The sequence below is a fragment of the Chinchilla lanigera genome, unplaced genomic scaffold (genome assembly GCF_000276665.1).
Source record: "Chinchilla lanigera isolate Chin_1 unplaced genomic scaffold, ChiLan1.0 scaffold00056, whole genome shotgun sequence".
NCBI lineage: Eukaryota > Metazoa > Chordata > Mammalia > Rodentia > Chinchillidae > Chinchilla > Chinchilla lanigera.
In genome coordinates, this window is record NW_004955457.1 from 12,029,485 (window position 1) to 12,047,419 (window position 17,935).

The window sequence follows — 17,935 nt, forward strand, 5'->3', positions numbered from 1 at the left end:
GAAGCCAAAAAGTCTTTTTTTTTTTTTTTTTTAAATCTTTTTGAGACAAGGTCTCACTCTCCAGTTCAGGCCAGCTTTGAGCTCACTTTGTAGCCCGGGCTGGTCTTGAACATCCTCCTGCCTCAGCCTCCCAAGTGCTGGGATTACAGGCATGAGCCACCATGCCTGGTTTAAAAAGTCTTTAGATATGTTTATAGCATTGTAATATAGGTTAGCAACATAGTTAAATCTTTATGCTTATCACGAAGTTGTTAAACCAACCTGTCTATAGTACACATCACAGTTTGTCCAGTTCCACAGGCAACCATGATAAACAAGTATGACATGGGGCTCAGTTCAGACTACATTAGCACACATTCCCCACATCTATCACTCTCAAGTTCAGAACTATTCCCATTTTATATGGTTCTTCAGAATTCTTACTCTCATTTTGTTTGGAGAGAGAGAGAATGAATTCTTTCTCTCTATTTAACACTGAATTTCTTATCCTTAGCGACTACAAGACACTCCAAGCAAGCTTACTGAAGACATCAAAGAACAACTAGAAGGCACTTTTATTACTGAGAATCTCAATAAGTAAGCAGGCAAACACTACCTACTATGTTGTGGAAGACCTGGATACCACCCTGTGATATATGTGCAAATAACTGTTTCTTCTCTAATTCACTGAATCTCTGTTATTTTTCCCAAACAACACTAAACACTTGCTTGAGGTGATAACTCCACATCCTTTTCCCTTCAGTTCTTTTCTGTTCCACATATATACCGTATGTATTCCCGTTTTTAAGTGACAGGAAAAGGAGATGACAAGGTAACAAATAAGCTGGGATGGGTACTTCAGATTCTTCATCTGGGACACTGAACCTTGTAGTAAGAGCCACAAGTGCCTCTAGTGCCATTCAGAAGGGCAGCAGAAAAAGGCAAGGGATGAGGATCGGCATGGGAGAGGTATGCCCAAAAGTCCATCTCCAGATAACACAGGTGGGACTCAGATTGGTTAAACACAGGCTTTGCCATGTCCTCCACGTTGCCTGTTTTCATTTTATTATATCTTCCCTTTATGTTCCTCAGAGCTGTGCCTTAATTTTAACCAGATTGACTCAATGTAACAGCAAACTCAGAAATGAAACCCAAGCAGTAAAAAAACACAAAAAAATGATTGTTGTGTTGAAGGTCATCTTAATTATAAAGCATTTTCCCATTTTTTTCTATGGGAAATCCAAACAAATTTTTGGCTAACTTGAATATATAAATGTTTTAGGATCAATATTTATCAAATGCCTAGTTATAAATTAATTTATCTTCATTATATATTGACACTTAAAATCATGTGTTAAATGTATTAGTAATTTTTTTATATTCTCACATTTCATGGAAGCTGTATTCAAAATGATCTTAAGGATTATGAGAGCTACATTTTGGGTTAATTAACACATTCTTAAGCATTTTACCTTCTCTTCCATCCAAGTTGTTTAAATGGAGTACTACTCTGCCATAAAGATAAACTTGAGCATTCACAGGTAAATGGACTACTTGAGACCATAATATTAAGTGGAATAAGTCTGACACACAAGCTTAAATACCAGGTGGTTTCTCTTATATGAGAAATCCAAATATAGATGGAAAGTGGATAGATACATATGTAGATAGATGCATACATAGGGCAAATAGAAGATAGATGATAAATAGGAAGAAGGGAGAACTTTTTCAAATGAATGGGAGAACAAAAAATGGAGGGAAGGGAAAGGAATGGAAAAGAAAATAATTGAAGGGAAAAATGATGAAAATTGTGCTTTTGCAAATGGAAAAGGGACCAAGAGTTGGAAGGAGCAGGGAGGAGATAGAACAGGTAGGGGACCGCCCCCAGAAAAGTTGTATTATGTGTATGTACCAACTCCCCACAATAAATGTAATCATTATGTACTGCAATAAAAATACTAAAAAGAAAGAACCATACACATAATACTGTCACTGGAAATCTCATTCTAATCATAAGTATAGCTGTGCAGGTTTATTCTGTAGTATTTGCTAACAAATACTGTATTGCTTTGAAAGTATCTTTAAAGGCTTATTAAAAACAGCCTTCAGTGCTAGCAACTTTGAGGTTATGCCCCAGGAACAATCACTAAATCTGTGTTCAGTTTCTTGATCTCACTTTTGATTATGACATGAATGCTTTAAGTTAGTTTATTAGATGGATGCTATACATATCCAAAATCAGTATTAAGGATTTTTTTTTTCTTTTCTTTTTTTTTTTTGTCTTTTTGTGACAGGGTCTCTCTCTGCAGTTCAGACTGGCCTTGAGCTCACTTTGTAGCCCAGGCTGGCCTCGAACTCACAGCGATCCTCCTGCCTCAGCCTCCTGAGTGCTGGAATTTCAGGCATGCGCCACCATGCCTGGCTTAAGGATGTTTTAGGCTGTCTTTTTTTTTTTTTTAAATAAAAATTGCTTTATTCACCAAAATGGAAACCCTGTTTTTTGAAAGATAGTCTTCATGCTTGTTTAGTTCCTAAGTGTTTTTTAAACAAAACCCATCAATGAATGAGGCTTCTTACTCTATGGCTTTGGTGACAGAGATTCTCTAAGATGTAATACAAGTTGAATATCACTTATACAAAACACTTTTACTGGAACTATTTCAAAGTTTTAGGGATTTTAGAATATTTGCAGATAGATGTATAGATAGAAAGATAATCTTGGGGATAGGACCCTAGTAAACATGAAATTCATTTATTTTTCATATATATCATTAACCCAAGGTAATTTTATAAACTATTTTTAATTTTGTGCTTGAAACGAAGTTTCATGGTATAAAATTTTTTCCACTTGTGCCATGTTGATGGTCAAAAAGTTTTAGATTTTGGATTTCAGGTTTTTCAAATTAGAGATGCAAAACTTGTATTTAATACAGTACCTCCAGTTGTGATGCCATGATGTAGATGTTTAGTAAATGTTTATTGAAAGAATGAGAGTAAAATGTTTTCATTCAGCGTAAATCTGTAGAGGTAGGAAATGCTCTCAGACATAGATTTTGGGAAATCAGAAGAGTACTTTATATATATTCTGAATTTAAAAATGATATAAAATTGTACAGTGAATATGAACCCCAAATTATTACCAAAGTCTACATTTTCTGATTTTTACTCTAGGGTAGTTTTGTCAGAGGAGGAGCTGAACTTCAAAGGTGAACCAGGTAAGATGGTAGATACGTTGGCTTGAAATGGTCATGTTTTAAATGTCAGAACCATTTATCAGAGCCTGTGTTAATATCCATTCAATTTTTCAAAAAATTAAGTCGCTTTATAAGCTTGTTTTGTATAGTGATTAATCTTCCAAAGTGCTCCCAATTAGAGTCTAGTAGTTTTATTGGTCTTCTTTAGGGAGTCTGGCCATCTCAAAGGTGGGTGCTTTTAAATGCAGAAATCCATCTTATAGGGGGTGTGTGATTAAGTTCCACATTTTCCTCATACTTAAATTTGTGTGCTTATTTTTAAAATAAATACACTTTATATATTCATTGAACATTCTTCGAATAATGTTAATAAAAATTGTACAGATTTTGGGGCCAGAAAAGCCTGAATTTGAATCCTTGCTTTTTAAAACAAATCATTTATACCTGTATCAGTTGTCTCATCTAAAATATGAGTGATTTGTTCCTACCTTACTGGAACATTAGGGCTAGAGATAATATTCATAAACTACATAGCACATAGTAGGTGGCGAGTACATGTAAGAGATATTCTTAAATATATAGAGATTATACTGATAAAATCATTTACTAATGATTTATTAATGATAATAATCGTAAACTTATATACCTAATACGGCTTCAAAATATATGTTCATATATTCAAAGTGTTCACTGCTGTTATATGTACATCCTGTACCCTGCAAACACAGAACATTTTTTTAAAGTTACCAAGTATATATAATGGACATTATTGTAATTTTACCATTTATTCATATTATCTCTTAAATCTTGCTGTTTGGTTAGTAATGTCCCGTTTTCAATTCGAGATATGTATTTGTTCCTTCTAAAGATTTATTTCATTATTCTTTTAACAAACAAGCTCATGGATTTGTTAATATTCTCTATTGAATCTTTTCTGTTTTATTAACTTCAGTTCTGTATTTTTTTCCCCTGTACTTTGGGGTTTTCACAAAACTTTTCTTTAAGACTATAATTTCCCTCAAAATTTTACTTTTCCTGTATCTCACAAGTTTTTTTAAATAGCCTCCATACTAGTTATTGTAGTACATGCCTGTAGTCTCAGCTACTCAGAAAGCTAAGGCAGGAGGATTACTTGAGCCTGGGAATTCCAGGCCAGCTGGGCAACATAGTGAGACCCTCATCTACCAAAACAAAACAAGACAAAAGACTACCAGATGGGGGTGGGGGTGGGTGTAGCTCAGTGGGAGAGTTTGTGTGAGGCTCTGTGTTCTATCCTTAATATAAAAAGCAGAAAACAAAAACCCGTCTCCAAACCTACTTTTATCTAGATATATTTTATATATCATGAAACTCTCTCATATCAAGTGTACAAGTCAAAGGTTTTTATTTACTACTGAGAAGTGTAACCATTTCAATAAATCAGTTTTAGAATATATTTGTTTTCTCAATGAGATCCTTTATGCCCATCTGCCACAATCCCCATTCCCATCCCAAGCCAACCACTGATTTACCTTTCTATATAAATTTTCCCTTTGGGACATTTTCTCATTCTTAAATCATTTCTTCCTTCCTTCCTTTCTATTTCTTGTGGTACTGGGAATTGAACCAGGGCCTTTACACTGAGCTATATCCCCAACCCTTGTAACTTTTTGACACAAGGTCTCAGTCTCCCAGAGTGATGAGATTCTTGCGGGGAGGGGGCACCACCACACCCAGTTTGGACATTTCATTTAAATATAATCATTCAATATGTGGTCTTCTTGCATCCAGCTTCTTTCATGTCATTTAATACTTTTGAGGTTCATTTAGATATAGCTTATATCAGTAGAACCTCACTTCTTATTGTTGGATCCATTGTATAGCTATCTATAAATTTTGATATTTTCATTATCACTCATATTTTACAATTTTAAACATTTCCATATATCTCCAGTGACTCATGCTTGTGTTTGATTTTGTAATGTGTTTCTGAAATTGCCAAATTATGGAGATGTTACAATTCATCTGTTAGTAATCTTAACTAAAATGTAGCATGGTCAGAGAATGTGTTCTTATGATACTGGTTTTTTTAATTATTGGTACTAAATTTATACAAGTAGCCAAATTTTAGACTTACACAAGCAGCCAAGCACAAGTTCCTTATGCTTGAGGAGAATGAGTATTCTCTAACACTTGAATTCAGGGTCATAGGTATAGTTTGTCATTTGTGTTGTTGTCTTGTATATCTTTACTCATTTTTTTTTACTTGGTTTATCAATAGTTGAGAAATGTTTTCAAACCTCTCCCACTGTTAAATTAGATGTTTCAATATCTTCCAATAGTTTTTCAGGATATATTTTGAGGATTTGGGGGTGGTAAGTGTTTATAAGCTTAAAATTTTTATATTTTTTGAGTAATGTTTGATCCATTGTACAGTGACCCTTTGTGTTCTTAATAATATTCGTTGGTTTAAAAATCTCCTTTGTGTGTATAGTAATCAGTTTTCTGTTGCTGGGACAAAATACCTATTGTATACAATTTAAAGGAGAAAGAATTTATTTAAGTTTCATTTCACAGATTTTAGTCTATGGTCAGCTGGTTCCAAGGTAGAAATATCATTGTGGCGTGGCATGGCAGAGAAGAGCTGCTCATCTTCTGTGGTGGTTGGAAGGAGAGAGACAGGTAGGGAGAGGGAGAGGAAAGGAGGGCAGAGAGGAGGTGGGGAGAGAAAGACAGACAGAGGCATAGAGTGAGCCAGCCTTCAAAGGCAGGCCCTGTCTGTCTCTAGCTGGCCTGCCTCCTAATAGCCCCTTCAGCTCTGCACTTCTCCATGCACAGGCCCATTGATGAGGTCACTGCCCTTATGATCCAGTCACCTTCCAAAAGCCCTACCTAAGAACATGAGTCTTTGGGGGAACATTTTTGATGCAAACCTTAAGAGTATGATAGTGTAGCTTAACTGTTCTCTTTTGGTTAATATTCCTTTGAATACCTTTTTCCATATGTTTACTTCCAACTTTCCAATTCCTTATATCTTTCATAGATATGTTTCTCATAAACAAGATATCTGTGGATTAAAAGAAAAGCCAAATGTGACAATTTTTTTTGTCGTTGTTTTTTTTTTTTTTTTTCAGACAGGGTCTCACTATATTCAAACCCACTGTGATCCTCCTGCCTCAGCCTATTGAGTGCTGGGATTACAGGCCTGGGCCAGCATGCTTAGCTTTTCATTATTTTAATTGAGTTTAGTCCGTTTATTTTTATTGTCACTATTTATATTTCAACTTGTGCTTCTCATTTTCTATTTTATCTTTCCACTCCCATCCCTTTTCCTGTGGTCCAGACTTACTATTTCAGGTTTTGGGGTTTTTTCTTTTTCATTTGTTTTTGCTTTTTTTAGTCCTTTCTTTTTCCCATGAAATGGTTTGGACGTTATATATTTTATTTTTAGCTTTAGTAGTTTTTCCCTTTAAGTTTTATTCTGCCCACTTAATAAAATCTGTGGTTTATCAATTTAGTATTCCCAGAACATTACAAAGATTCTAGAAAACTAATCCCAATCATTCTTATGCCACCTCAACAACTGTTATTGTCCAATATTTCATTTCTGTCCTTTTTCTAATTTCCCACAAATTAGAACATTATTCTTTTTTTTATAAAGAAATATCAATTTACCAATATTTGTCCTTTCTTGCTATTTCTTCTATATTTTAGATCTTCATTATGAGCTTTTCTTTTTCCTTAACTTCATACTTTAATTCAGAGGTTCTCATTGAAGACTTTTTGGAGGGTAGACTTGGCTTATGTATATTTAGAAATATTGTTATTTCTCATTTTCAAGAGAGCTTTACTCAACACCAAGATTGCTTGATATTTTCTTTCAGAATTTAAAAATATGGTTCTGTTGTTTTCTGCCAGCCATGACTACTGTTGAGGAAAACAATCTGTTAGCATAAATATTATTCCTTTATAGTGAATATGACTTTTTATCTGGCTACTTTTGGGATGTGCTCTTTATTTTTGATGTTTTGTTCTTTCAGTATATTCAGTGGAGACACATAATTTTTGTTGTTAAAAATCTGTGCTGTGTAAATTGTGTTACTTAATCTGTTTTTTACCAGTTCTGAAGCATTCTTAGCCATTATTTCTTTTACTATGAAAAGTATTCATGGCTCAACCATTACAATTTTTAAAACATTACCTCTTCTCCATTTTCTTTATTCTCTTCTTTCAGAACTCCAATAAGCTTATGATGGACCTTTTCATCAGTTCCTTGTACCTTTTAACTTTTCTTTCACATTTGCCATCACCTTTTTACTCTACATAGCATTTATAGGTAAGTTCATCAGATCTGTTTTTCACTGATTTTCTCTTCTTGCACCTCATCTACTGTGTAATATATACACTGGAGGTTTTGGTTTTTTTTTTTTTTTTTTTTCTTTCGTCTCCAACAACTAGTTATTTCTAAAAGTTCTATTTGGCCCTTTTACAAATCTGGCTAGTCAAATTTTATAGTCTCTTGTTCTTTCTTTTCAACTCATGTAGGTATGTGTCTAATACACAAATGCTTGAAATCCTTGGGGCAGGGGTCTAGTTCTATTGTTACTGGTTTTCCTCAATTTTCTTGTGGTAGGTTGTTCAGTGATTTCTGATTATGACCCAGTACTTGTTTATTCTTAATCTGTGGGAGTCTTGGAGGTGTAGAGAACTTTTTGCTCATTTTGCCTCTTTCCAGAGCTGGGGGACGCCCACAGTCTGGTAGCCACATTACCCTTCTTCAGGTTAGTGTTAGAAATTGTTGCTGACTGCAGGTTTTGTCTCTGAGGAACAGAATTGCTACAGGAATTGCCCAGAGAGAATATGCCTTTCCTCTTGCTGTTCATTTTTTTCAGCTTTCAGTTTTTTTTTCTGATAAATTCAATTGTATACTATTAGAGTATTTTATACTTTTATCAAGGATTTGTTTTGGCAAAGGAGGGTGTTTCTTAGTGTCTGGTCTACTGGATTTCCAGGTAGCATTTTCCATTGGTCATACTAATAAGAACATTTTGAAAATGTCTAAATCCCTGGGACCTGAATAAAACCAGCACTACTTGTAAGAATGGACACTGAGACAAGTTTTCTAAAATATGTAAACATTCATGCTTTAATTTTGCATTAAGGACTCTCTTGAGGAAGTCACTTGACATGATTCCAAACATCTATGTTCTGAGATATTCACAAAGCTTTTTGAGATAGCCCTTTTTTATATGCTTGTCTTGTTCCCAATCATATACATCGAGCATGAAAATAAAATGAAGTCAAACCCCCATGAAGTCTACCAAAAAACATAGTGGAGTAAAGCAAATCATAATTGAAGATTTGTGGGAAGCCCAAAAAGAGAGGTTACCTTCCTTTCATACACCAGTACATCCTTCAAGATCCTTCCTCACACCTCTCCATTCCCCCAGATTCTATTTCTGTAGCTTATCAAACTTTCTGCAAGTGTGACTCTACATTTCTCTGTGTCACTCACTCTTTCTTCCCTTCTGCCAACCCTCTGGCCACCTCTAGAATCTTTCCCATTCCCTGACTTTCTCTGTACTGTTTTCCATATGTTTAACTAAAATCTTTACTGCTAAAGTCCATTTTTCTTTCTTCTGTATTTTTCAAAATCTGTGTACACTATATTTGAATTTTAAAAATTAATTCATGATTTAGCTTTTTAAAAATTAATTTATTTTTTGGTTTTTTGAGAATGGGTCTCTCCATGTATTTCAGGCTGGCCTCAAACTCACTATGTAGCCCAGGCTCGCCTTGAACTCACAGCAATCCTCCTGCCTCAGCCTCCTGAGTGCGGGGATTACAGGTGTGCCCAGCTAGCTTCCTTATCTTAAACCTAAATTTCACTAAGTTCCTTAAACTTTCCTTTTCAATTTATTTTTCCTTTAATTATTTTGGTTGCTTTAATACCTTCTACTTTTCCCATATTTTTTTGTAGTATTGTAAACTTAGCATAATGTTTGAATATTGGTGTAATAGAGACATTACACCATGGCCTTAGATGTATCACATCCTCTAAGCATTCCATATCAACAATCTCCACCCTGGTATGAAGGAGAAATTTTCATTTTATTTTTTAAAATGGCCTTGATAATAGTTATCAAATGTTGAAAACATCCCAGCGAAGTGACACACATTTGTAATCCCAACCAGAAGAGTGGCAAGTTCTAGTTCAGCCTGAGCAACTTAGTGAAACCCTGTCTCAAAGTTCAAAAACACAAGGTTTTAAAAAGGGCTAGACTCCATGCACCTAGTGCAGACAGGAGATCCTCACTCAGAAGGCCCATGAATTGCTATCACTGGGGTTTGCGTTTGGGTCCTCCCTGTGTGTGCCCAGTGCCAAGTGAGATACTACAGCAGGCACTCCGTGAACTGCTGGCACTGCGGTTTGGGCCTGGGCTTCACTTGCACCCTGACCTCCTATAGGTCACAGACACAGGTGATCCATGATCACCGCCAGTGCAGCCTGCATCTAGCTCCTGTGTGCATCCTGAGATGCCTGGAGACACAGAATCAGGTGGTCCACAAACTGTTGACTGTGCAGTTCATGTCTGGGTTTTCCCTGTACCCTGAACTGCCTGGGTACACAGGACCACTGGTATGGGGTTGCACCACTAGTGCAACCTAATTCTGGGTCATAAACGTGCCCTGAGCTGCAAGGGTATGCTGAATTGGATGGTCTGCCATCAGCTGACATCATGGTTCGTGTCTGAGACCTGAAAGAATTAGATACACTTCACCATCTGCTGGAAAACCCCAGACTAAACAGTGCATCTCAGCAGACACTGAGGGGCAAGCCTGACCACCAGGAAAACTAGGGACACTAGTGACCTTTGCTGAGCTGCCAGTGAAGAGGAAGACTGAGTGTTCTGCATCCAGAATCAAACATGACAAGATGAAGGACTAAAACACAATCTCAGAACTCCACCCCACTCAGAACAAGTCTAGGAGACATCACCATAGGGAGCTTGGTAAACACATACCTGAAATTGCTGAAATGATTACAATGGAAGTAAAGAAACAACTCCATCAGGCCATAGAAGAAATCAGATCAGAAATAATCTCTCAGGCAAAAAATGAAATGACAATAATAATGAAAGAACTGCTCAGCACATCTAAAGAAGAAACATATAAAAAAATAGATGAACATAGGCAGTGGATGGAAATGTTAAATGAAAAATATAGGAATGAATTGGAATGCATGAACCAGATTCAGAGATACATCCAGAAAATCAAAGCTTCCATTGAAAGCTGCCAAAACCGCTTGAATGAAGCCGAAGATAGAATTTCAGATTTTGAGGACGGCATGGCAGCTAGCGATTGTGAAAGAAAGGATCTCTTAAAATCAACAAGGAACCAGGAAAAATCAATTCAACAGCTGCAAGACAAGGCAAAGAGGAATGAAGTACGACTAATAGGAGTCAATGAAACAGCAGGAGGCAACACAAATGACATAAAAAGAATATTTGCAGAAATAATAGCAGAAAATTTCCCAAGCATGGAAACAGAACCTGATATACAGGTAAATGAGGCATATAGAACCCCAACTAGCCATAACCAAAATAAAACTACACCCAGACATGTAATAGTCAAGATTCCAGATCTCCAGCAAAAGAACAGAATATTAAAAGCTGCTAGAGAAAAGAAACAGATCACCTATAAAGGAAAGCCCATCAGAATCACAGCAGACTTCTCAACACAAATCATCCAATCAAGAAGAGCTTGAAGTGAAGTATTACAGGTCCTGACACAGAACAGCTTCCAACCAAGACTGATGTACCCTGCCAAACTGTCCTTCAGATTCAATGGAGAAATATTTCATGACAAAGAACAGCTGAAGAACTTCATGAGTGCCAAGCCATAGCTGCAAAGAGTACTAAAAGGTATTCTAGACAGAGAAAAAAATGACCACTATTTCAAGAACAGCAATAGAAATGAACCTTGAAGCAGAGCAAGCAATTAAACAGGTAGAAAATGTAGGAAACCAACAGCAGGTAAGTAACATGACATGGTAAGTCAACACATACCAGTTATAACCATAAATTTAAATGGCCTCAATTCACCAGTCAAAAGAAACAGACTGACAGAGTGGGTTAACAAACAAAATCCAACGATATGCTATATACAGGAAACACATTTTACTCAAAAGGAAATCCACAGACTAAAAGTCAAAGGATGGAAAACAACCCTCCATGCAACAGGAACCTGGAAAAAAGCAGATGTAGCTCTTATGTTTGCATACATTGTAAACTTCAGACCAAAAACAATCAAAAGAGATAAAGAAGGTCACTACATACTTGTTAGGGGAAAACTGCAAGAGGATGAGATAATAATCATAAACATGTATGCACCAAATATCGGAACACCAAACTATGTAAGACAAATCTTAACAGACATGAAAACCCATATAATTAATAACATTATTGTAATAGGGGAGCTCAACACCCCTTTGACACAAAGAGATTGGTCAACTGGACAAAAACTCAGCAAAGAAATAACAGATCTGAACCAAATCTGCAAACAAATGGACTTAGTAGATGTCTACAGAGTGTTCCACCCCACAACATTGGAATACACATTTTTCTCAGCTGCACATGGGATTTTCTCTAAAATAGACCACATTTTAGCCTATAGACCAAAATAATTGAAATTATCCCATGCATATTATCTGACCACAGTGCAATGAAATTGGAAATTAATGACAAAAGGAACTCCAAATACTCCATAAGCACTTGGATATTAAACAACAACCTCCCAAAAAACCAATGGGTCAGAAAAGAAATTAAAGAAGAAATTTAAAAATACCTACAAACAAATGAAAATGTAAACACAACTCACTGGAATCTGTGGGATGTAATCAAAGCAGTCCTCAGAGGGAAATTTATAGCAGTGAACTCACACATAAGGAAAACTGAAAGAAAACAAATAACTAGCCTAATGCTGCACTTCAAACTTTTAGAAAAAGAACAAGTCAAGCCCCAAAAAGGGAGATTATAAAGATCCAGGCAGAAATTAATGCAATTGAGACAAAGAAAGCCCTACAAAAAATAAATGAAACAAAGAGTTGGTTCTTTGAAAGAATAAAGTTGATAAACCCCTAGCCAACCTTATCAAAAAAAAAAGAACTCAAATTCATGCAATAAGGAATGAAAAGGATGAAATTACTACAGATTCTACAAAAATTCAGAAGATCATTAATACCTACTTTGAAAATCTTTACTCCCATAGGATAGAAAACTCAGAAGAAGTGGACAGATTCCTAGATATGTACAAATTGCCAAGGTCAAGCTAAGAAGATACAAAAATCCTGAACAACCCAGTATCAACTAATGAGATTGAAAACGTGATTAAAAACCTACCGACAAAGAAAAGCCCAGGCCCTGATGGATTCACCGAAGAATTTTACAAGAAATGCAGTCAAGATTTAATACCAACCCTCCTCAGACTCTCAGTGAAATTGAAAAGGAAGCAATTCTCCCTAACTCATTTCTGGAGGCAAGTATCATACTGATACCAAAACCAGAGAAAGACCCAACCAAGAAAGAGAACTACAGACCAATCTCCCTAATGAATATAGATGCAAAGATACTGAATAAGATACTAGCAAAAAGAATGCAACAAATTATCAAGAAAATCATACATCATGACCAAGTCAGATTTATTCCAGGAATGCAGGGTTGGTTCAATATTTGCAAATCCATAAATGTTATATGCCATATCAATGGAGCCAAGGACAAAAACCACATGATCATCTCAATAGATATAGAAAAGCTTTCGACAAGGTCTAACACGCATTTATGATAAAAACTCTACAGAAAATAGGAATAGATGGTCTTTACCTTAACCTGATCAGAGCCATCTATTACAATCCCACAGCCAACACCATTTAAATGGACAATAACTGAAAACTTTTACTTTAAAATCAGGAACAAGACAAGGATGTCTACTGTCACCACTCTTGTTCAATATAGTTCTGGAACCACTAGCTACAGCAATTAGACAAGAGAGAGAAATAAAAGGAATAAGGATAGGAAAGGAAGAAGTAAAACTATCACTACTTGCAGATGACATGATACTTTACATGGAAGACCCCAAAAACTCCACAAGAAGACTCCTTGAATTAATCAACAAATTCAGCAGTGTAGCGGGATACAAAGTCAACACACAAAAATTGATAGCATTCCTATACACAAACAACAAACAGACTGAGAGAGAAATTAAGGAAACCACACCTTTCACAGTAGCATCCAAGAAATTGAAATATTTAGGAATCAATCTAACAAAAGAAGTAAAAGATCTATTCAGTGGAAACTACAGTACTCTGAAAAAAGAGATCAAAGAAGATTTCAATAAATGGAAAAATATTCCTTGCTCATGAATAGGAAAAATCAACATTGTGAAAATGGCCATACTACCAAAGTTGTTGTACAGATTCAATGCAATTCCCATTAAACTACCATCAGCATACCTCACAGATCTAGAGAAAACATTCCTTAAATTTATCTGGAATCAGAAGAGATCCAGAATAACAAAAGCAATCCTGATCAGCAAGGACTAGTCAGGTGGAATTACAATCCCTGACCTGAAAGTATACTACAAAGCTACTGTAATGAAATCAACATGGTACTGGCTAAAAAACAGACCAGAAGATCAATGGAACAGACTGGAAGACACAACCACAAACACACTCAGCCACTTAGTTTTTGATAAAGGGGCCAAACAAACTCACTGGAAGAATGATAGCCTCTTTAAGAAATGGTGCTGGAAGAACTGGCTGTCCACATGCCAGAGACTAAAACTAGACCTACATCTATCACCATGCACCAAACTCAAGTCAAAATGCATCACAGATCTCAATATTAAAACAGAAACACTAAATCTATTGGAAGAGGAGGTAAAAACCTTGAAGACATAGGGGTAGGCAGAGAGTTCATGAACAAAAACCAAACTGCACTTGAAACACTTGAAAAAATCAACAACTGGGATCTCATCCTACTGAAAGTTTCTGCACATCTAAAGAAATTACCAGCAGAGTAAAAAGAAAACCCACAAACTTGGAAAAAATTTAGCTGACTGTCCCTCAGACAAAGGGCTTCTATCTAGAACATATAAAGAATTAAAAAATATCAGTTCCCCCCCAAACTCAAAGACCCAATGCAAAAATGGGCAGCTGTAATGAATACACACTTCTCAGATAAGGAAATACAAATGGCAAATAAATACATGAGAAAATGTTCTACATCATTAGTCATTCAAGAAATGCAAATTAAAACAATAGTGAGATTCCACCTTACCCCAGTAAGAATGGCTAGCATTAAGAAATCAACCAATAACAAATGCTGGTGAGGCTGTGGAGAAATAGGAACCCTTCTCCACTGCTGGTGGGAATGCAGATTGGTGAAACCACTGTAGAAATCAGTTTGGTGATTCCTCAGAAAACTAGATCTAGAGGTCCCATTCAACTGAGCTATTTACTTTCTGGGTGTTTTCCCAGGAGATCATATCACAGAGATATATGTGCATCTATGTTCATAACAGCACAATTTGTAATTGCTAAATTGTGGAAGCAACCCAAATGTCCATCCACTGAGGACTGGATAAGAAAATTGTGGTACTTTTATATAATGGAGTATTACTCAGCTAGAAAGAAAGATAAACTTGAGGCCTTTATAGGTAAATGGTCACAACTAGAGACCATACTCATAAGTGAAATAAGTGAGACCTGCATGTGCAAGCACCGCATTGTCTCACTAGTGTAAAACCTGAAAGAGTTAATTTAAACTCAGAGGTATGATAGACATTGTGAAATGATAGGAAAACACTCAAGGGTAAAGGGCAACTGAGATGTGGGAAAAAAGAAGGGGAAGAAGGAGAAATTTTGTATGTATGTATATACAGGATAGTTAACATAGTTGTTCTACTGTCTTCTATTTCTTTGCTGAAAGAAACTGTCAATGAGTCCTTAATTGATCAATATTGCATGTCTCTATCTGTTTTCATGAGAAACCACTTTGAAGATGTCAATATGTAATACAACAAGCATTGTTAATTTTCTACCACTTTGTTTGTAACTCTGTATTGTCTGTACTGTTCTTTTGCTATTTTGTAAAAGGTTGTCTGTCTTAATGTTTTCCTCCTTTTATTTTTAAAATAAAAAAAATAAAAATAAGGAAATCATGTCATTTCTGACAACGTGGATATCCTGGAAGACAGCAGGATAAATAAAATAAGCCAGGCACAGAAAGATAGATACTGCATGATCTCATTTTATGTGAAAACGAAAAAAGTTCAACTCATAAAGACAAAGAGTAGAATGATGATTACCCCAGAATGGGAGTAGGAGAGTGATGATGGTGAAAGGATACAAAATTAGCCATGACAAATAACTTTAGAGACCTGCTGTACAACATGGTGGCTATAGTTAATAACAATATATTGTATTCTTGAAGATCTCAATATATTTTTAGTGTTTACATCACAAAGATAAGTACATGACGTAATACAAATCTTAACTAGTTCAATTTAGCGACCTCACAGGGTATACATATTTCAAAATAATATGTTGTACAAATAAATACATACAAAAATTGTATTTGTTTAAAAAAAGGTTTGTTTAAAAAATTCTAATTGTATTTACCACAAAATTGTATACCACATAAATTATATGTGTATAATTGTATTTATACAATTTTGTGAGTTAAAAATAAAATAACAATACAAATGTGGACTATATCCATTCATTCAACATAAAACAAACATCCTTTGTGTGAGAGTGTCAGAGGTGCAGAAAGGAGGCAGAATGAAGTATAAAACCACCTGTCAGAGAATATAACATCATAACAGGTCCACCTGTTATGATGAGAGAAGAACTAGGAATTGGAATGAGAAAGCTTTTAACCTGCAGAGGTCATAGATATAAGAAAGGATCTCGCACACATACACACATAAATTATAAAAATTTACAACTCCATTTTATATGTGTTATTATTTGGTTCATTGAAAATGACATAATTATTATAAAATATTATAGTATGCTTTCTAAATTTATCAACTTACTGTTTTAAAATATTTTAAATTTTTAATTGACCTAACTGTACATATTTATGGAGTACAATGTGACATTTCAATACATGTCTATAATGTATAATGGTCAGACCAGTATAATTGATATGTCCATCATCTCAAACAGTTATCTTCTCTTTGTGTTGGGAACTTCCAATATCCTCTATTCTAGATATTTTAAAATACATAATTGATGATTATCAACCAGTTGTCCTACTGGGATATGGAACATTAGAAGTTATTCCTTCATCCAACTGCATTTTGTGCCTGTTAGCCATCTGCTCTTCATACCCTCTCTCCACAGTCTTCTCAGGCTCTGATAACCATTCTACTCTCAAGTTCTGTAAGAACAATGTTATAGCTTCCACATATAAGTGAGAACATGTATTATTTGACTTTCTGTGCCTTGCTTCACTTAAGGTAATGTCCTTCAATTCCATCTATGTTGCTGCAAAAACCAAAATTTTATTCATGTTTATAGCTAGAATAAGCAGCCTCTGTCTTTGTCTCTCTTGTGTGTGTATCACGTTTTATTTATCCATTCGTGTTGGTAGACACATAAGTTGATTCCATACTTGGTTGCTGTGGATAGTGCTGCAATACACTTGTAAGTGCATGTGTCTCCTTAACACACTGACTTCATTTCTTTTGGATATATACCCACTAGTGTGATTGCTGGACCATACAGTAGTTCTATTTCTAATGTTCTGAGGAATGTTTATACTGTTTTCCTTAATGACTGTACCAATTTACATTCCTACCAATAGTTATATGTGTTTCCCAAATCCTCACCATCTGTTGTTTTTTGTAATCATCACTCTAACTTTAGTGATTTATTTAAACTTTAGTGATTTGATGTCTCCTTGTGGTTTTGATGAACATGTCCCTGATGATTAGTGATGATGAACACTGTTCCATAGATTTGTTGACCATCTTCTTTAAAGAGATGTCTATTCAGTTCATTTGCCCACTTGTAAATTGAATTATTTAAATTTTGGCTCTTGAATTATTTGTGTTCTTTGTATAGTCTAGATGTTAAGTTCTTGTTGGATGAATAGTTTGTAAATATTTTTCTTTTATTCTATAGGCTATTACTTCACTCTGTTGATTGCTTCCTTTGCTATGTAAAAACCGCTTTAGTTTGATGTAATTCCATTTTCTATTGCTTTTGTTTTCTGTGCTTTCAGATTGTATCTAAAAAGTTTTTTACACAGACTAATGTCCTAAAGCATTCCCCATATATTTTCTTCCAGTATCATTGGTTCAGGTCATTTTAAGTATTTGATACATTTTGAGTTGATTTTTGTATATGATGAAAGGGGTCTAGTTTCACTCTTCTGCATATGGGTATCTCAGTTTTTACAGCACCATTTATTTAAAAGACTATGCTTTTTCCAAAGTATACCCTTGGTGCCTTTGTTGCAAATCACTTAGCTATAACTATGTGGATTTATTTCCAGTTTCTCTATTCTATCCCATTGTGCCTGTTTTTATGCCAGTACCATGTTGTTTGGGTTACTATAGCTGTGTAGTTTTTTGTTGTTTGTTTGTTTGTTTGTTTGGTTGGTTGGTTGGCTGGCTGGCTGGCTGGTTGGATTTTTTGAAACAGGCTCTCACTGTGTAGTTCAGACTGGTCTTAAACTCACTAAGTAGCATAGGCAGGCCTTGAACTCATGGCA

At 35.4% G+C, this 17,935-nt stretch overlaps 1 protein-coding gene across 5 annotated transcripts in view; it reads left to right on the plus strand.

Moving 5' to 3' along the window:
• Ica1l (islet cell autoantigen 1,69kDa-like) overlaps positions 1-17,935 on the plus strand; it is a 102,670-nt gene that overhangs the window by 46,284 nt on the left and 38,451 nt on the right. For all 5 annotated transcript variants that reach the window (XM_005397051.2, XM_005397054.2, XM_005397053.2 and 2 more), the window contains 2 exons: positions 494-576; positions 3,151-3,194. In XM_005397051.2, coding sequence (XP_005397108.1) covers positions 494-576; positions 3,151-3,194 — 127 coding nt within the window. The remainder of the gene's footprint in view (positions 1-493; positions 577-3,150; positions 3,195-17,935) is intronic.